Source organism: Scyliorhinus canicula, chromosome 8, assembly GCF_902713615.1.
Source record: "Scyliorhinus canicula chromosome 8, sScyCan1.1, whole genome shotgun sequence".
Lineage (NCBI taxonomy): Eukaryota > Metazoa > Chordata > Chondrichthyes > Carcharhiniformes > Scyliorhinidae > Scyliorhinus > Scyliorhinus canicula.
The window spans coordinates 170850041-170870471 of record NC_052153.1 but is presented as its reverse complement, the minus strand read 5'-3'; the positions used below and the strand labels follow the sequence as shown (position 1 = coordinate 170870471).

The 20431-nt window shown below is 45.3% G+C and overlaps 1 protein-coding gene across 20 annotated transcripts in view; it reads left to right on the top strand.

Moving 5' to 3' along the window:
• The window catches only part of tenm3 (teneurin transmembrane protein 3), a 4148867-nt gene that overhangs the window by 3530302 nt on the left and 598134 nt on the right, over positions 1-20431 (top strand). For all 20 annotated transcript variants that reach the window (XM_038805737.1, XM_038805738.1, XM_038805732.1 and 17 more), the window contains one exon: positions 4546-4846. In XM_038805737.1, coding sequence (XP_038661665.1) covers positions 4618-4846 — 229 coding nt within the window. In that variant the 5' untranslated portion in view covers positions 4546-4617. The remainder of the gene's footprint in view (positions 1-4545; positions 4847-20431) is intronic.

Here is a 20431-nt window from a genome sequence, read left to right as displayed (position 1 = left end):
AGTAATTTGGATATTCTGAAGTCTCCCTCAGTGTACCTGAACAGGCACCGGAATGTGGCGACTAGGGGCTTTTCACAGTGACTTCATTGCAGTGTTAATGTAAGTCTACTTGTGACAGTAAAGACTATTATGATGTGCAAACTCCACATGGGTAGTGACCCGGGACTGGGATCGAACCCGGGTCCTTGGCACTGTGAGGCAACAGTGCTAACTTCAACCAGTCCTGCATTCTCTGCACTTCCAGCCTTCATTCCTTCTGCTCCCTCTGTCACTCCAGTGACACCTCTTCAAGTCCCAGAAACCCTCCCCTAGAAGCCCCACATTTCTCTCCCTATTGAAAAGTAGCCTCAAAATCCAACTTTTTGATTCATTTTATGGCCCCTCCTTTAACCATTCCTATTTATATTGTTCTCATCTCCCCTACCCCAACCTCCCTGACTCCTCCAAAGCACCTGGGGGCATTTTTTACATTGCAGGCACTGTATAAATATAAGGTGCCGTTGTGCTGTTTAATTATTCCTAAACACCAGGTCATGTTCACCCAAAAATGTAACTTTGGGTACGTTAGTAGTGGCACAGGATAGTCTCAGAGGTGAAAAAAATAGAGAGCTTTGTCATCTTTGAGATGAACCTGGGGAAAATAGCCTTTGGCCCGGATGACAGCAGAATCAGGCAATGACAGTGAGAGGAAGCAGTCAAAGGCTGCTATTCCCATGGGCTTGTCATTTCCAGGAGAAGAGTGGCTGAACAACATTCCCTCAAGTCTCTGCTGTGTGTCCTGCTTGTTGGACTGTGTGGTCCCTTTAAGATTTATGCATGGCCAAAAATGGGAGCACCTTAAAGGGAACCCTGCTTTTGCGCAGCCCCTTTGTTCACTGCGCATCACGTTCCCAATTACTACACACACCACTGCAACTTAGTGGGAGCATTGCTGTTAATTGGTTGAGAGGGTTGCAACTATGAGTTGCATTGATAGACTGCTTATACAGAACCATTATATAACAAAATTTGTCATTGGGGCAAGTGGTTAAACACTTGATTGAAGAAGTAGGCTTTACAGAGTAAATTGAAGGAAGAAAGGTAGAAAAGAGGAGAGGTTCAGAGAGAATATTCCTGAGCTCAGGCTCCAGGTGAATAATTTGAATCGGAGTTGCTCAAACATTCAGAATTAGATGAGTTCAGTTGTCTCAAAGGGTTGTGGGCTGGAGAAGATTACAGAGATGGGGAGGGATGAGGCTATGGAAGGAATTGAAAGCAAGGGTGAGAGTAATAACTGGAAGCCAACATAGGCCAGTGAGTGCAGAGGTGATTGGTAATGGATGCTTGATCTGAGGAGATGGGCGGCACAGTGGCATAGTGCTTAGTGCCGCTGCCTCACATCGCAGGGACCCGCGTTCATTTCGGGCCTTGGGTGACTGTGTGGAGTTGCACGCTCTCCCTGTGTCTGCATGAGTTTCGGTGATCCAGTTTCCTTCCTCCATATAAAGGGGTGCAGATTAACTCGGGCTACGGCGATAGAGCGGGTGAGTGGGCCTAGGTAGGGTGCTCTTTCGGAGGGTCAGTGCAGACTTGATGGGCCGAATGGCCTCCTTTTGCACTGTGGGGATTCTACAGATTTCAAGTTTTGCACAGGGTAGAAAACAGGAGGCCGGCCAGGATTGCATTGGAATAGCCGTGTTGAGAGCTGACAAAGGTACAGATAAGGGTTTCAGCAGCAGATAAACCAGGGCAGGTGTGGAATTGGCGATGGTACAAATGCACGGGTCGAGTCCACGCACACATGCGCACAGAATTGTTTTGTCTCTCTTGAAGCCTTCATCACAGCTATAATTAAATCTCAAAGATGCTAAGTGTTGACTGTAATTAAGTAAAAATGAAGTGCGAGCAATGAAATTGTTTAAAACAGATCATGCTTTGTGGCTTTTTATTCATTCCCTATCCACACTGAATGTTGTCACTGCCCTGTGGTCTACAATTGTTGTAGGGCATTGTTCCAGAGCTACAAATTTCCCAGCAGCTGCCAAGTTTTTTTTCCATTGTTTTCTTCTTTCATTTTTCTCTCTTTCTCCACACACTCTCTCTCTCTCACTCTCTCTCACACACACACAGACATTCTCTCCTCTTTCTCATTCAAATCTAGTGGGATAGCACTGGAAGAGGCAGTTGAAAGGATTCTTGGGAGCAGATTTTGTTCTTTCGATATTTCCATGGAAACCCTGATTCTACCCTGGAGATGAAAAATTAAGATTAAAAATTAGATTGGCTTGATGTAAATTGCAGGTAATGTGCCCAATAGGATGTCGTATTGACTCTCAATTGTACTATAACAATACAACTAACTCAGTCTATACTAATATATTTTAGTAAGAAGTCTTACAACACCTGCTTAAAGCACGACAAGTTTGTTTCGAATCACTAGCTTGCGGAGCACTGCTCCTTCCTCAGGTGAATGAAGAGGTGGGTCCCAGAAACATATAAATCGACAAAGTCAAAGATGCAAGACGATACTTTGAATGCACGTCTTTGCAGGTAATTCTGGATCACTGGCCCAAGTACTAAAATGTTTAAATAATTATTATCCCAACATTATTTCCCATTCATTGCTACTAGCAGCACTTTTCCCACCCAATGTTCTAACCTGAAATTCCTCTTTTTCTGTTACTAGCCATTGATTCCTAATGTGACACTTCGGCAATTTTTTTCTCAAAATCCAACGATGCAATGGTTGGACAGATATGTTCATGATATATGGACTACATGGTGGCACAGTGGTTAGCACTGCTGTCTCACAGTGCCAAGAATCAGGTTCGATGCTGATCTCGGGTGACTGTGTGGAATTTGTACATTCTCCCTGTGTCTGTGTGGGTTTACCCAGATGCTCCAGTTTCCTCCCACAGTCCAATAATCTGCAGGTCAGGTGGATTGGCCATGCTAAATTTCCCCTTAGTGTCCAAAGGTTAGTTGGGGTTATGGGAATAGGATGGGGGATTGGGCCTATGTAGGGTGCTATTTTGGAGGGTTGGTGCAGACTCAATGGGCCATATAGCCTCCTTCTGCACAGTCTGGTTTCCAAATGTAGAAAATGACTATGTAATTAGTCCAAAGAAAATAAATCGATGAAAGTCTGTAATATCAATGTAGATAAAACATTGTTCAAATTTTCATTTTCTACTTTGTCAACAAGACATAAAACATTACACTTACTTCTGGAAAACTAATCAAAAACAGCTAAATACCACCTCATAGTTTGAAGTCCATCCCTAATAAGCATCCTCAGCATGTATATTTGTCAGGTGTTCAACTAAGCAGAGATCAGTTGATGTGAAATCTGTTAACATTGGCCACTCCAGGATTCATTTTACATGAGGTCAGTGATGTCAATGGTAAGCAAAGTGGTTTAACGCCAACAATGGCAGATGCCAACATAAAGGGCACGACCTCTGGAGTTCTGACAAAATACTCGGCCCAGATTTTCATGGGGTTATTAAATGCGGGATATCAGATCCCTTTATTGGCAAGCGTGCTCGAGCAGTTTCCAAAGGCAATTCGTCTTTTAGCATCTTCAATGACACCAGCACCATACACAATTGCAGACTTCAATAATGGTTCCATTTTCCCCAAGTATGTGAGAAGATGCTACGTAAGGCATGCAAGTGTAGGATCATTTCAGTTAAATTAATTCATCAGCTCTATATTGATACTGGGCGATGCAAATCAAATTCCAAGACTGTCCCGCAATTCAGAAAACCACTTCCAATCTCTGTGACTACAGATGTTAGGGTGGCACAGTGGTTAGCACTTCTGCCTCACAGCGCCGAGGTCCCTGGTTCTATTCCGATCTTGGGTCACTGTCCGTTTAGAGTTTGCACATTCTCCCCATATCTGCGGGGGTCTCACCCCCACAACCCAAAAACATGTGCAGGGTAGGTAGCTTGGCCACTCTAAATTGTCCCTTAATTGGAAAAGAAGTAAGCGGATACTCGAAAATAATGACATACAGATGTCATGATGAGAAGAAGGCAAACACTTTTATTTTGGTACTGGGGTGGACATGAGCTTTTTTGACTGACATCTGGGAACCTAAAATTAATTTGACAATAGCTGCTATGGAAACGGTGTTAAACCTGTTCGATTGGAGCCAAGTCAACACAGGGAGCTGAGGCCCTTTCTCCCTCCAAATCGCCAATGGAAGCGTTCTCTCTCATTTGCTAATCTTTTTACCTGCCACCCCAATCTTTTGTTTTGTTGCTTTTTTCTCAGGCACTACAAATGTGAAAATGAAGAAGCGAGCAGAAGCAGTTTGGTTAATATGTGCTTTGCAGGTGATGCTGCAGTCATGGGGGAAATTTGAACGTGAAAATAAATAAGATCCATAGTTTGTACATTTCAATAAGACAGTGCCTTTGTCATTCCTCTGCTGGATAAGCTGTCAGCTCTGAGCAGCATAGAAAAAAAGAGTTATGAGAAAGTGAGTGATGGCAAAGACCACGCAGTGGACATTAGGTACATGCTCTCTTTGACCACTTTTTGTTTCGTCTTGTGCAGATCTTGCTGAGCTGAGCATCGAGAGGAGATTAGAGTGAGACAGCGGGAGGTTGGACACATAATGCCTGAAGTATGGATGTGAAAGAACGTAGGCCTTACTGTTCCCTGACAAAAAACAGGCGCGATAAAGAGCGACGCTACACAAGCTCGTCAGTAGACAACGACGAGTGCCGAGTGCCCACTCAGAAATCCTACAGCTCCAGCGAAACTCTTAAAGCCTACGATCACGATACAAGACTCCTGTATGGAAACAGGGTGAAAGATCTGGTGCACAGGGAGGCTGATGAGTACACAAGGCCAGGTAAAAAGACAACTTCACCTCATATTGCATAACCATTTATGTTTGTGTGTCTTGGTAATTTAGTGGCTGGGATCCTGGCCGAGCAATCCAAAGTCAAGAATTTAATTCTCTGCGCAGCAATTTTGATACTTATGATGAATCAAACTGATAGATTGTTACCTTACACCAGAAGAAAAGACCTGCCTAAAAAAACATTTGGTTCACTAGAATCCTTAAGGCGAGCAATCCTGTTGCTGCTACCCGGCCTGACCGACCTTTGACTCCAAGCCCATTCTGTATTTTTGACTATTCATGCTCTCAGGCCAGTACGATGCGCAATAATGTAAATGCCACCACAGTCCCTTAGGCTGCTCTGCTCTTCTGAGAGTTGACTGGGCGCGATTAACCTGAGGGTCACCACACTTCGGGCAAGGGGCAAGGTTGAGAAGGCAATAGCCCTCATGAATAACTTCAGCCGGTACAGGAATTGAACTTGCACTGTTGGCAACGCTCTACATCACGAACCAGCCATCCAACCAACTGAGCTAACTGACCCCCCCAGGGCAATAATACCAGCTAGCAAGTACCACACACTTATCCAAAACATGTATCCAATGATCTTACAGGAATGGTGTGTCACTTTATGCCATACTTACCAGGCAGCACGAGAATAAGATGCTCCTCACAATTAATGAAGTGTATATTTTTAAAATACTATTGCGGCAACTTCCCAGAAGTGAGAAATATGATGGTAATGCACACTGACTATTCTGCACTGGGAAGTGTGAAGAAGGGAAATGGGTATCCAGGTCCAGGAGACACATGATTGGTCACCAGAAGCTGCGACAAGATGAGTGAGATGCTGTTAACTTTAGAAAGGCATGTGGTTCCAAACCTTGCAGCATATATAGGAGAGCAGATGCAAACTGGGATTTGGAGCGGGATTCTCCGGTTTACCAGCGCTTCTTTATTGGCGGCGAGCTGTTCGCTGGCAGTGGGATTCTATTTTCCCATCGCTTGTCAATAGGATTTTCCCTTGTAAGCACCCGACACCACCAGGGCGTGGGTGCACTGCCGGCGGGAAAAGTGGAGTGCAACGACCGGAGAATTTCGGTCATGGAGTCTGAGCTCTCACCAGACTGAAGTGCTGCACATTCCAAGACAGCAGGTTCCCATATATTGTGATATTCAGCCCTCCAGAGGATCCCTGCGTCCAACTTCCAATTCTGAAACGATGACCTAAATTTCTGGCCGTCTGTGAGAGTACACTGTACCTTATTGGGAAAGTGCTTGTGCAAATTTGTTCTTTTCTGCAAATGGTTTTGTACACATGAGAATGGAAGCAAATGAGAGGTGGTAAACAGTATGGCCCACAGAACCTGTCCTGCCATTCAATACCATCATGATCAATCTTGGGCTTCACCTCTTCCTTGACGCCCATGCTCCATGTCCCTTGATTCCCTGAGAGACCGAGTATTTGTTTATCTTATCCTTGAGTATAGTCGATGATGGCACCTGCACGACCATCTGGGGTACAGAGTTCCAAAGGTTCGCAACCCTTTGAGTGAAGAAATTTCTCCTCGTTTCAGACTTAAATTAGTAAAGTAAGTACTTTTCGCATCCACCCTTCTATTGCGAGATTTTGGAGTTTTATATGTTCCGCTGAGGTGGGAGGAGGTCAAAAGCTCATTTAAGTAACGAAAGACAAAATGGACAATGGCCGAAAGCAATGTTTAACACCAACAATAATAATAATCTCTATTATTGTCACAAGTAGGCTTACATTATGACTGCAATGAAGCCCCGAGCCTGTTCGGGTACACAGAGGGAGAACTCAGAATGTCCAATTCACCTAACAGCACGTCTTTCGAGATTGGTAGGAGGAAACCGGGGCACCCGGAAGAAATCCACGCAGACACGGGGAGAACATGCAGACTCCGCAGGGACAGTGACCTGGAACCCTGGTGCTGTGAAGCAACAGTGCTAACCACTGTGCTGCCGTGCCACCCTGAGAACAGTAGGAGATATGAAAAGAAAAAACAATAACTTTTTTTTGTTATAAATTTAGAGTACCCAATACATTTTTCCAATTAAGGGGCAATTTACCGTGGTCAGTCTACCTACCCTGCACATCTTTTGGGTTGTGGGGACGAAACTCAAGCAAACACGTGGGGAGGAATGTGCAAACTCCACACGGAAGGTGACCCAGAGCCGGGATCGAACCTGCGACCTCGGTGGCGTGAGGCAGCAATGCTAACCACTGTGCCACCATGATGCCCTCACTGCGACTTCAAACCATGTTAAAGCAGCTCCTTTAAAGATGCCATGAAGTGATCCAATTCTGATTCTGAGAAATGGTTCAAAATCAAGACCGTGGTTGGTTTTTTTCAGTAACTAAAAGGTGTCCGACATAGCATAACGTAGCGTCTCAATTGCCTGTAGGGATCCACATGAAAGGCTGCTCTTACCAGCTGCACACTCAGGGGCGCTCTGTAGAAACTGAAAGCTCACATTGAAACATAGATCAAGTAGAAAGTCAGCGGGATTGTGATTTCTCTCTGATAGAAGTACTGTGCAAACTACCTGTTACACAAGTTGGACAGGGATGCGCTGCACTGATGCTCTGCACCTACACGTTCACAACTTTCCGAGCTGCTGGGACTGTTGAAGGAAGTCATTCATCCCATTGCTGTTGTGCCAGTGTCAGCTCCTTTAATTGGTGTCACTCATTGTTGTCAAACTCCTATCTGTTTATATTCTTAACTTTCTCAGCCATGAGACTTCCGGTAACGGCTATGAAGGAGTAAGTCGCACATTTGGTGCTCCCGCTGGGTCGGACCTTTGGACCTTTTCCCCAGATTTTTTACCGGACCTGACTTGGAAAATTGATGGTAGAGGCAACTGTTGATTGGATTCTCACATCCCAGCATGGAGAAGCGGACTAGATGTGCTCGCAAAGGAAGAAACAACGAACAGAGAAGGCTTGGGCTGAAGCTGCAGTGGGAGAAAGCATGGCGGATGACCGGAGTCCTGGCTTGTCGATCCAGCGGTCAACGGAGCTGATGCAATTTATCCAGGAGGGCTTCACCAAACAGAAGCAGGAATGCTTGGACCCGATTAAAGAATCAATTGCGCGGCTGGAGCTCAGATTGGATGCCCAAGATCGGGTGATCCAGAAAGTAGAGAAGTCGCTGGCTGAGCAGTAGGAACATCAAACTGCGGTGGAGTTGGAGGTGGGGATGCTGAGAGACTAGCAGAAGAAGCTCCTGGAGAACGTGGAGGACCTAGAGAATAGATCCCGCCGGCAGAACCTGAGAATCGTTGGGCTCCCGGAAGGGTCCGAAGGAGTGGACGCTGGGGCATACATAGCGGGCATGTTCGAGAAGTTGCTAGGGGATGGGATATTCCCCCGACCCTTGGAGGTGGTCAGGGATCACAGAGTGCTCGTGAGGAAGCCGCAAGTGCCCCCCCCCCGAAGGCAATGGTGGTGTGATTCCACAGGTACTTGGACAAGGAGCGTATTTTACAGTGGGCCAGGCAGACATGGAGTTGTAAATGGAAGAACTGTGGATCTATCAGGACCTGAATGCAGAGGTGGCCAGGAGAACAGCAGGGTTCAATCACTGTAGGGTTCGCCGGAGGTGGCAGCCGTTCATCGACTTCTTTGCAGAAAACTAATCGTCAACAGAAGCGGGAGGGGGGGGACGGCTGGGGTTAGCTTAGTTTAGAGTAGGGGGTCAGTAAAGGTGGGACCTGTAAGACGGCTTTTGCACTATGTTTATTATTTCATGTACATTGTTTATTTTCTTATTGTTGTAAAACCATAACTACCTCAATAAAATATTTATAAAAAAATACTTTCTCAGCCAGAAAGCGCAGTACTGTGGCACAGTGGTTAGCACTGTGCCTCACGGCGTCAAGGACCCGGGCTCGATACCGGTGCTGAGGCCCCGGGTTCAATTCCAGCTCTGGGTCACTGTCCATGTGGAGTTTGAATATTCCCCCCATGTCTGCGGGGGTCTCACCCCCACAACCCAAAGATGTGCAGGGTAGATGAACTGGCCACACTAAATTGCCCCTTCATTGTTAAAATGAAAAAAAAATCTTTCTTGGCCATGTAGTTAGCGGATTGAACATTGTACTCCTCCCTCTTATAGGGAGAGATGGAGGAAATATCAAAGGACACACTGCTCTCCTGTGCCTTCTGGAAGCCAATTCAAAAACAAGCAATGTCTGAGGTTTAAGAATAGCCCTTCATCCCAGAGAGGTTTTGCAAGTCCCAATAGGACTTTTGGGGCCCACATCAATGACGTTGGGCGCAAGCAGAATAACAAGGTCTGATACTTCCTACCCTTCAGCTACTTTCTCGCCCAAATTCTAGGTCTTGCGATGAAATATGAAAGAGGAGAGATTTCATAAGAACATTGAAACAGGAGTAAGCCATTGGGCCCCACGAGCTTTCTTCCGCCATTCAACTAAATCATGGTTGATCTTCGAGTTTTTTTATTTGTTCATGGCATGTGGGCATTGCTAGCTGGGCCAGCATTTATTGTGCATCTCATTTATTGTCATCGCTGTGGATCTAGAGTCACATGTAGGCCAGATCAGGTAAGGATGACAGATTTCCATCCGGAAAGTACATTAGTGAACCAGATGGGTTTTTACGACAATCGACAATGGTTTTGTGGTCATTATTAGACTTTTAATTCCCGATTTCTTTTTCAAATTTCACCAGCTGCCATGGCAACATTCGAGACCAGGTCTCCAGAGAACGATTCTGGATCTCTGGATGACTAGACCAGCGAAAATACCACTACGCCACTGCCTCTCAATGCCATTTTCCGGCACAATTTCCAGGTCCCTGAATATTTTTACTATTTAGAAATTCATTGATCTCTATTATGAATATACTCAATGACTGAGTCTCCCCAGCCCACTGGGATAGAGGATTCTGAAGATTCACCACACTCCCAATTCAGAAATTCCTCCCTCATCTCAGCTCGAAATGACCGACAGTCTATTCTGAGACAGTATCACCTGATTCCAGAGCCCCAGCCTGGCAAACATTCTTCTGTGGAGCACTGTAAGAATTCTGTATGCTTTCATGTGATCACCTCATATTATGTTAAACTCTCGAAAATACAGGCCCAGTCTCCTCAATCGCTCCCTGTAGGATAGCACGGTAGCACAGTGATTAGCACTGTTGCTTCACAGCGCCAGGGTCCCAGGTATGATTTCGGCTTGGGTCACTGTCTGTGCAGAGTCTGCACGTTCTCCCCGTGTGTGCTCCGGTTTCCTCCCACAAGTCCTGAAAGACGTGCTGTTAGGTAATTTTGACATTCTGAATTCTCCCTCTGTGTACCCGAACAGGCACCGAAATGTGGTGACTAGATAGAGGCATTTCTCAGTAACTTCATTGCAGTGTTAATGTAAGCCTACTTGTGAAAATAAAGATTATTATTAAGATTATTATTATTCCCGCCATCCCAGGATTAGTCTGATGAACCTTCGTTGCACTCCCCCTATTGCATATAAATTCTTCCTTGGGTAAGGAGACCAGAACTGTGCACAATACTCCAGGTGTGGTCTCACCAAACTCAAATCCTCTTACAATAAAGGCCAATGTACCGTTTGCCTTCCTGCTTTGTGAAAGGAGGAGTTATAACGGCAGTGGTGGACTCGGAGTGTGCAAGAAAACACAGTAAGATGAAATTCTAGTGAAATTAAATGTCAGCCATTAATAATGCACCTTTCAGCTTGTAGACAAGAGAATTAAAATGCAATTAGCGTGTCAGTGTTCCTAAAGCCATAAAAATTAAATCCCTTGAAACTAAAGGGTTTCACACTAATATTAACTGACGGTTTACTAATTCTAGTCTCCGAAGGCTTTAAAGACTTAAAACCATATAAAACAAGTCAAAAACACATTATGGATTCAATCAAGTCTGATTTTTATTAAATCAGTAAAAAGACCAGAAAAAAGATTAGCTTAATGCTGCCCTCCCACTCACAGCTAACATCTGCCAAGCGATGCCTATTGCATTGGTTGCAGAAGCAACTTCGGGGGACAGGGAAGTGATATTTGTTATTTACAACGAGCAGGAAAAATGTTGCATTTAATAAAAATGTCTTTGACAACGACAGGACATGCCAAAAGGCTTTACAATTAATAAATAAAATGCTTCTTCAAGTTAGTCACTGCAGCTGAATTGTGCACAGCAAGCTCCCATAAATAGCAATGCCACAAAGGCCGGATAATTTATTGATGTTGCTGACAAAATAAGTATTGGTCACGGGGCTGGGGAGAACACCTGTGGTCCTCTTCGAAATGTTGCCATAAGACCTTTCACATCCACTTTACAGAACAAGTGGGGTTTAGGCTTAAAGTCTCCTCTGAAAGATGACACCTCTTATGGTGCAGCGCTCCCTCAGTACTGCACTGAAGTGTCAGTGACCCTCATGTAATCAGAACCTGGATTATGTTCAAATCTCTGGATCTGATCTCTTGAAATCATCACCTTCCCACTCAGGCAACAGAGTCATCATTGAACCATGGCTGACAGTGACAGCGCTATTGCTGAATCTGAATCTGAATCTAATGGTTGTTTCCCATAAACTCCCATACACTCGGACACCAAAGTCCGGTGTCTTGGACTGAGGGAAAGGTTAGTTGTTTATATGTTTCTGTTCTTTATTGCTATCAGTAGACTCTGTTGAAAAGTGCAGTCTGGGCGTAGCTGCCTTGCACGGTTAGAATCCATAGAATCCCTACTGTGCAGAAGGAGGCCATTCAGCCCATCAAGTCTGCACCAACACTCTGAAAGAGCACCCAACCTAGACCCACTCCCCTGCTCTTTCCCTGTAACCCCAGCTAACCTGCATATCTTCAGACACTAATGGACAATTTAACATGGTCATTCCACCTGGCTGGCCCAAAATCTGTTGCCCATCCCTCGCTTGGCCATTTCAGCGGGCATTTAAGGTCAGCCATATTGCTGCAGGTCTGGAGTCATAAGTAGGCCAGACCAGGCAAGATGGCAAATTTCCTTCCTAAAGTACATGAGTGAACCAGGTAGCCTAGCACATACTTGTGTCAAATCGCTATAAAGAATAATTTATGAAGAAATTTATGAAGAAAATGGCCTTTAAATGCGACCTTGTCAGAGCAACGCTCACATCCTGTGGATGAATTATCTGTGAATCAAGGTAGAGGGCAACAAGACTGTTTCCAGTCCCAGTCAGAAAATAAAACAATCATTAAGTTCTGTTTCCCAAGTTATATTTATAAATCCTTCAAATCAACACAGGATAAAAACTTTAGGCAAATTTGTAGCATGTGTACAGACCCTCAGGAATGTGTACAGTGATTGTTCTTTAAAAAAAAAGCTTTTAAATACATTTCTATGCAAAACACCCTTTGACACACGGATGCAAAAAATGGTAATTGAAGGGCTAGGACAGGATGGGAACCTTGCATTCAAGCGGCAGTGGTCTCTGATCACTCTTGCATCCCTCCAATCAGATTTCCGCCCTGCCACAATATGGAAGCAGTTCTCATCAAAGCCACAAAGCTATATGGCTGTAGCAAAGATGAACTAGCCCTCCTACTCCTTCTTGACCGGCCCTGCATCCTTTGAGATGGCTAACCACACAATCCGCCTCTTAAGCATCTCCATTGTCATCCATCCGGGCAGACTGCACACGTCTGGTTCCACTCTTTTTTACCTCATCACCTGTGTGATGTCTCTTCCTACGCCTTCACAGTTACCTATGGTATCTCCCAGAGGTCGATCTTTGCGGGTGTGTGTGTGTGTGCCAATCCCCCCCCCCCCCCGGTCTCCTATTTCTTATCTGCACGTTACCCTTTGGCAACATCAGTGGAAAGCACAATGTCAGGCTCTCCAAGTATGCTGGTGACACCCAGCTCTACCTCACCACTGCCTCTCTTGAGCTTCCCCCATTTTAATCTCCCCTATGAAACGACTTGGGAATTTTTCCTGTATCTTTGCACTGCATACGCGTTGGTGGTGAACCACTTGTAGTCGAGGCGCTGGTTCAATTTGAAAAGTTGGGGGGTTGGGAGAAAGGTGAATGATGCCCCAATGAGCACCTTGAGATTCCGCAGACGTGACAATCCCCCTGGCCTTAACAGCTGGTCCTTAATAACATAAGAGTTCCGGAGGTCCCCCAGTGCCTGGCCAGACCTGCTAACTGGCCGGGGGAGTGTGAAGCAGGAACTGGAATTTGATAGTCGGAAGCCGCAGCAAGGGAGCGGTCTCTGATTTTTAGTGCCGGGAGGGCATTGTGCAGGATATCATGATTTCTTACGATCTTGGGATGTCACAGGCATGTTCAAAGATCAGGAAAGCAGGGCAGCACGGTGGCGCAGTGGGTTAGCCCTGCAGCCTCACAACGCTGAGGTCCCAGGTTCGATCCCGGCTCTGGGTCACTGTCCATGTGGAGTTTGCACATTTTCTCTGTGTTTGCGTGGGTTTCGCCCCCACAACCCAAAGATGGGCAGGGTAGGTGGATTGGCCATGCTAAATTGCCCCTCAATTGGAAAAAATGAATTGGGTACACAAAATTTTTATTTTTTTATTTTAAAGATCAGGAAAGCAGTGGTTCCATCGCAGTTGGGATGGAGTTTCTATGATGATCAGTCAAAGCTGGAGAGGTCCAGTGATTCCTTGTGATGAGTGTCTGAATCAGCGGGCAGCAAAGTTTGTTCGATTCAAAAGCAAAGCTGATGCTGTTCCCTGATTATGTGGGGTACCAGGTCTTTCTAAATACCATGCGAGGGCGGCACGGTGGCGCAGTGGTTAGCACTGCTGCCTCATGGCACCAAGAACCCGGATTCGATCCCAGCCCCAGGTCACTGTCCATGTGGAGTTTGCACATTCTTCCCGTGTTTGCATGGGTCTCACCCCCACAACCAAAAATGTGCAGGATGATTGGTCACGCTAAATTGCCCCTTAATTGAAAAAACATTAATTGGGTATTCTAAATTTACAAAAGTAAAAAGAACCTTGTGTTGCTATATTTATCTGGTTATAAATATGGCAGTCAATATGGTCGCCTTCCTTAATCCTAATTATGTTTGCTCTGGAGTCGCCAGGTATCTTTCGATACCGCCACAAGGTTCAAACCCAAATACTGATCAACGGGTCAATACACCAGTTAGTTAGTTCAAAGTCAATACTATTTATTTACACACACAGTAATATCTACTCATGCACAAAATGCTACAAATTAAACTATCTCTAACGCTAACGCCTATACTTTTTTAAAAATAAATTTAGCATACCCAATTCATTTTTTCCAATTAAGGGGCAATTTATCATTGCCAATCTACCTAACCTGCACATCTTTGTGTTGTGGGGGTGAAACCCACGCAGACACAGGGAGAATGTGCAAACTCCACACGGACAGTGACCCAGAGCCGGGATCGAACCTGGGACCTCAGTGCTGTGAAGCAACAGGGCTAACCCACTGCGCCACCGTTCTGCCCATCTAACGCCTATACTTAACTTCAGGTGCCCACTCAGTCAGAGGAACAATGGCCGTTGTTCGGATCTGAGGCTGTTGGGTGCGAAGGTATACAGGAGAACAGCTAAGGTCGTCCGTCTGTTGGCGAGCATTGACCTTGCACTTACTTGCTTCTGGTGATGCTGGTGGACGGTTCTCTCCGCTTTGAGAGCCGAGTCGAAGAGTGCGATTTTCTCTCGGGGCCTTCTTCTTATACCCAAAGGGGCTTCGTGCACTTTTGGACAGGTCTTGAACTTGGCCCCAACTAATTGGACCGTATCTTGATCACTCGTATTGATTTTGACCAATAAAGGGGTGGGTACCCTGATGGCTGGGTGTGTCCTAGGTGGCCGTTTGCCTGGCTTTGTTTGTGCTTTCAGTTTGGGGAACTGGCGCCAGGATTTCTGGAGCTAGATCGGTTGCTTGAGTGTCTTTCCTTTGTTCCCGGAGATGGGCCATCAATATGTTAATTGACCTACAGTTTCAGTCTCGTCTGGGAGCCTTCTCCAATATGCATACAGGCTCTGTGCCTGCTTGCTTTCTTAACATTGTCCATATTTCCTTACAGTCATTGCGATCATCCATTTTGTATTCTGGAAGTTGCCATCCCAGATGGCTATACAGGTACTTGCTGCTCCCAAGGTGGGAGTCAGCTTCAATTGCACTGGATGATTTGGGCGAGGAGGGAACGTGGGGGGTGGGTTTTGGTCGGGGAGGGGGATTGGGGGCGGGGGGGGGGGGGGGGGGGGGGGGGGGGACACTGGTCTACAAATCCTTCCAAAGTAGATGATTTTCCTTGGAGCCAGGGGCTCAGAAGTGTTTCTTTGAGATATTGTGCTTGCCCTCTCGACAGCTTCTGTGAACTGTGATGTCCCCACAGGCCACCCTTCCCCAACTTTTTTTAAAATTCAGAGTACCCAATTAGTTTTTTCCAATTAAGGGTCAATTTAACGTGGCCAATCCACCTACCCTGCACATTTTTGGGTTGTGGGGGCGAAACCCATGCAAACACGGGGAGAATGTGCAAACTCCACACAGACAGTGACCCAGAGCCAGGATCTAACCTGGGCCTCGGCGCCGTGAGGCTGCAGTGCTAACCACTGCACCACCGTGCTGCCCTCCACCCTTCCCCAACTTGACAAAGCTTCAGGACATGGTAAAACTGGCTGCTCTAACAAGGATAAATGCTCAATGCTGTCATTGATTTGACTGTTGGTTTTAAAGATTTTTCAATTCCATGCTACAAGTGTGTAACCGAGCACGCAATTTGTATTACTGTTAGACCTGTAACCCTTTGAGGTCCACAGCAGTGTTTCTGCATCAAAATAAAAACAAACGGGTGAAGACTCTGCTGGTGATTTTTCCACTCTTCCAACTTCTTCGAACCTGACTCAACAGTGCCTCAGTTTGGGCATAGGTTTGCAACCTTTCTTTTTTAAAATAAATTTAGAGCACCCAATTATTTTTTTATTTAGCATGGCCAATCCACCTATCCTACACATCTTTTGGGTTGTGGGGGTGAAACCCACGCAGAGGTTGTTTTCGTTAGAGAGAAGAAGGTTAAGAGGTGACTTAATAGAGGCATACAAAATGATCAGAGGGTTAGATAGGGTGGACAGTGAGAGCCTTCTCCCGCGGATGGAGGTGGCTAGCACGAGGGGACATAGCTTTAAATTGAGGGGTAATAGATATAGGACAGAGGTCAGAGGTAGGTTTTTTACACAAAGAGTGGTGAGGCCGTGGAATGCCCTACCTGCAACAGTAGTGAACTCGCCAACATTGAGGGCATTTAAAAGTTTATTGGATAAGCATATGGATGATAATGGCATAGTGTAGGTTAGATGGCCTTTAGTTTTTGACTTCCCATGTCGGTGCAACATCGTGGGCCGAAGGGCCTGTACTGCGCTGTATCGTTCTATGTTCTATGACACAGGGAGAATGTGCAAACTCCTCACGGACAGTGACCCAGAGCCGGGATTCGAACCCGGGTCCTCAGCGCCGTAGGCAGCAATGCCAACCACTGTGCCACCGTGCTGCCCCTGGGCATAGGTTTGCAACCTAGACATGTCCTTCATTTGGTTCAGTGCAAGCATTTGGCAACATTGCAATGTGCCATAATGCCTCAGACACAAAGTGGAATCCTATATGGTGTGGAATTCACCACCGCTGTCCTATGTAACAAAATCTATCAAAGTCTCGTGCATTTGTGAGGTTAAAGCAGACCATTCACAATGCTGGTGTCATATTTAATGCCAAGATAAGCTTCTGACCTCATAGCCCCACCTTTATAACATCACCTGACTCTGCTCTTTTTTCCAACTCCTCTGTGTAAAACGTTCTGTCCTCTCTAGACATGTCTATTCCAACACACTTCTGCCTGCGCTCCCACATTCTCCCTTCTGTAAATTTCAGGTCGTCCAAATCTCTGCTGCCCGTGTCTTTACTTTCACCAAGTCCTGTTCAACCATTACCCCTGTGCTCTCTGATCCACATTGGTTTCTGATAAAGTAACAATTTCAAAAAATTCTCATCCTTGTTTCCATATCTCTCCCTCACCGTGGCCCTCCCTACCTCTGTAAACCTTCTCCAGTCCCAGAACATTCTTATATATCTGCGCCCCTCTAATTTTGGGCTTCCTAATTTTAATTACTCCCCGATTGACAGCCATGTCTCTAGCAGTCTGGGTCCAAAGTTCCGGAATTCCCTTCCTAAACCACTGCGTCTGTCAACCTCGATTTCCTTTTTAAGATGCTCCTTTAAACTGACCCCTTTGACCAATAACCATGTCAGTGTCAAGTTATGCTTCACTGCTCTCTTGTGCTCCAGCCTTGGGACATTTTATTGTTAAAGGAGGTACACAAATACAACATGTTATTGTTATTTGCCATTATTGTTTTGGCCAGTGTTCTCTCCCCCCCATCTTATCCACTTCTCGAGTGAAATCTAACTTGGCTTCTTGCTGAAGAAACATATCAGCATTGGTGAGTCCAAAGTGTGACGGTCAATAGACTATTCCAGCAGGGAGGGTGTCACAGATCAGATTCATTGTCCCTTATCTGATGCCTGGCATTGAAGACAGAGCATGACTTGTATTTATACAGATCCATGCATGACCTCAGGGCACCACTAAACACTGTACAGTCAATGAACCCCTAATTAAAGGGTTGTCATTCTTGCAATCTAGGAAATCTGGCAGCCAATTTGCACACAGCAAGATTTCACAAACACCAGTGAGGTAAATGACCTGATAATCTATTTAAGTGAAGTTAGTTGAGAGATAAATATCAACCAGGCTACCCAAGAGAACTCTTCTCTTCAAAATAGTTGCTTTACGTTCACCAGAAAGGGTAGACTTAATAGAACATAGAACAGTACAGCACAGAACAGGCCCTTCGGCCCTCAATGTTGTGCCGAGCCATGATCACCCTACTCAAACCCACGAATCCACCTTATATCCGTAACCCAACAACCCCCCCCTTATCCTTACTTTTATTAGGACACTACGGGCAATTTAGCATGGCCAATCCACCTAACCCGCACATCTTTGGACTCATCTTTGGACTTAATGTCTCATCCGAAAGATGGCATCTCCGACTGTGCAGCACTCTCTCAGTATTGCATGGGCAGCCAGCGAGATGTTCAATTTCCTCGTCTGGGACTTTCACTTGGCTATGAAGGGGCGAGTGAGGAACAGCCCCCAGTTTCTATTCACACTTCGCCTAAAGGGATCACAAAATAGAGATCAAGAGATTTTCCACTCTGCAGCGCATAGACTAATTGTATCCCCTGGATTAGACACAGCTCTGCTGCCGCGCAGCACTAGGGACAGGGTTCAATTCCGGCCTTGGGTTACGGTCTGTGTGAAGTTTGCACATCATCCCCGTGTTTGCGTGGGTTTCCTCCGGGTGCTCCGGTGACCTCCAAAATCCAAAGATGCCCAGGTTATGTGGATTGGCCACACTACATTGCCCCTTAGAGTCCAAACAATGTGCAGGTTTGGTGGGGTTACGAGGATAGGGTGGAGGAGTGCGCCTATGGTGGTTGCTCTTTCAGAGGGTTGGTGCCAAATGGGCCAAAATGGCCCATCAGCCATGATTGAATGGCGGAGTGGACTCGATGGGCCGAATGGCCTTACTTCCACTCCTATGTCTTATGGTCTTATGGTCTTATGGTCTAAACTCGATGGACCGAGTGGCCTCCTTCTGCACTGTAGGGATTTTATGGATTCTATTCTCAGATTCAGAGAGCAGGAGTCATCCCAGAGACCTTGTGTAGAAGCCAGCTATTTTCTATAGATAAAAGTGATAAGTAAAAGATAGCTATTTAGCATTAAGGCCCTAGTCTATTAAATACCATTTAAAAGCTCATAACCTCAGGTCATTTCAAAACACAAATTCAGCAATTCAGAACATAGCTTCAACAGAACAGAGCATTATAGATTAAAAACGACATTCCTATGCAGCTAACAAGATAAAGTAACCCAAGGACAAGGCAAGCTCCATGGCAACAGCATAGAGACCATTGTCCTAACAAGCAGGTCAGTAAGAAACTGGTTCAAGCTGAATGCTATAAAGAAGCTGAATCACATTCCATAGCTCAGACAAAAATACATTTAAGTTAATGTTGCATATTAAATGACAGACAGCTAAAACATCGAATCAAACTGATTTGATGTTAACCCAAACCAATTAGGATTACATTGGGGTATAGCTAGATGGCGAAAGACTGATATGATTTAGTATAACCGTAATAGATTGTATGGCCATTTTCCATTCATGAATCAATCTATACTTTGACTTAACTATCCGCTGTCTTTCTGTTTTTCATATCTCACTTTCTGACTTTGACTTTTGAAGTTATTGCAAGCTGTTTGCCGTAAGCAGGAAAATCATTTCTGTATTATTTGAAAGTCAAATTGTCTACAAGATTGCTTCTATTGAGTCCTTTGCTAGCTGGACTTATTAGAGAATAAGACTTTAAATGATTTTCAATTGTAATTAACAGAGACAAATGAAACGATTCTTATTTGCACCTAAGAGTTAACTCAAATTTCTACTGAGTTTTAGTGTTCACAAGTACCACTAAATCCACATGGTAGATCTCTACACCTTGTTGAGTATCTTTCTTTCAACAGTTTTCAGACGATTGATTTCTACTGATGTGTATGTACCCAGATCAAAAATTTAGAAAATGTTTCATCGTAGCTCCAGTGATCGGTCTATGATGAGTTAGTCAATCTCATGTGGAACTGCAGTTGTGGGGTGGGTAGGGAGTCAGACAAGTAACCGAGCTACATTCGGGGGCAGCACGGTGGGGCAGTGGTTAGCAGTGCTGCCTCACGGCGCCGACGCCCCAGGTTCGATCCCGGCTCTGAGTCACTGTCCGTGTGGAGTTTGCACATTCTCCCCGTGTTTGCGTGGGTTTCGCCCCCACAACCCAAACATATGCAACGTAGGTGGATTGGTCACGATAAATTGTCCCTTAATTGGAAAAAATTAATTGGGTACTCTAAAATTTAAAAAAAACTTTGCTGCACTCAGAATAGGGAACAAAAGGAAGAGCTTGCATGTTCCTTAAAACGTTTCATAGCCAATGAAATGTAGTCACTGCGGTGATGTGAGGAACACGCAAAAAGGGCAGCACAGTGGCACAGTGTGTTAGCCCTGCTGCCTCACGGCGCCGAGGTCCCAGGTTTGATCCCGGTTCTGGGTTACTGTCCGTGTGGAGTTTGCACATTCTCCCCATGTTTGCATGGGTTTCACACCCAAAGATGTGCAGGGTAGGTGGATTGGCCACGCTAAATTGCCCCTTATTTGGAAAAAATGAATTGGGTACAATAAATTTTTAAAAAAAGAAAGAAACATGGCAAACGATTTGTGCACAGCAAGCTCCCATGAACAGCGAAGGCGAAGGAAACTCAGCCAGTGATGCTAAGTAGGCTTACATTAACACCGCAATGAAGTTACTGTGAAAAATCCTAGTCGCCACATTCTGACGCCTGTTCAGGTACACAGAGGGAGAATTCAGAATGACCAAATTATACAACAACACATCTTTCAGTACTTGTGGGAGGAAACCGGA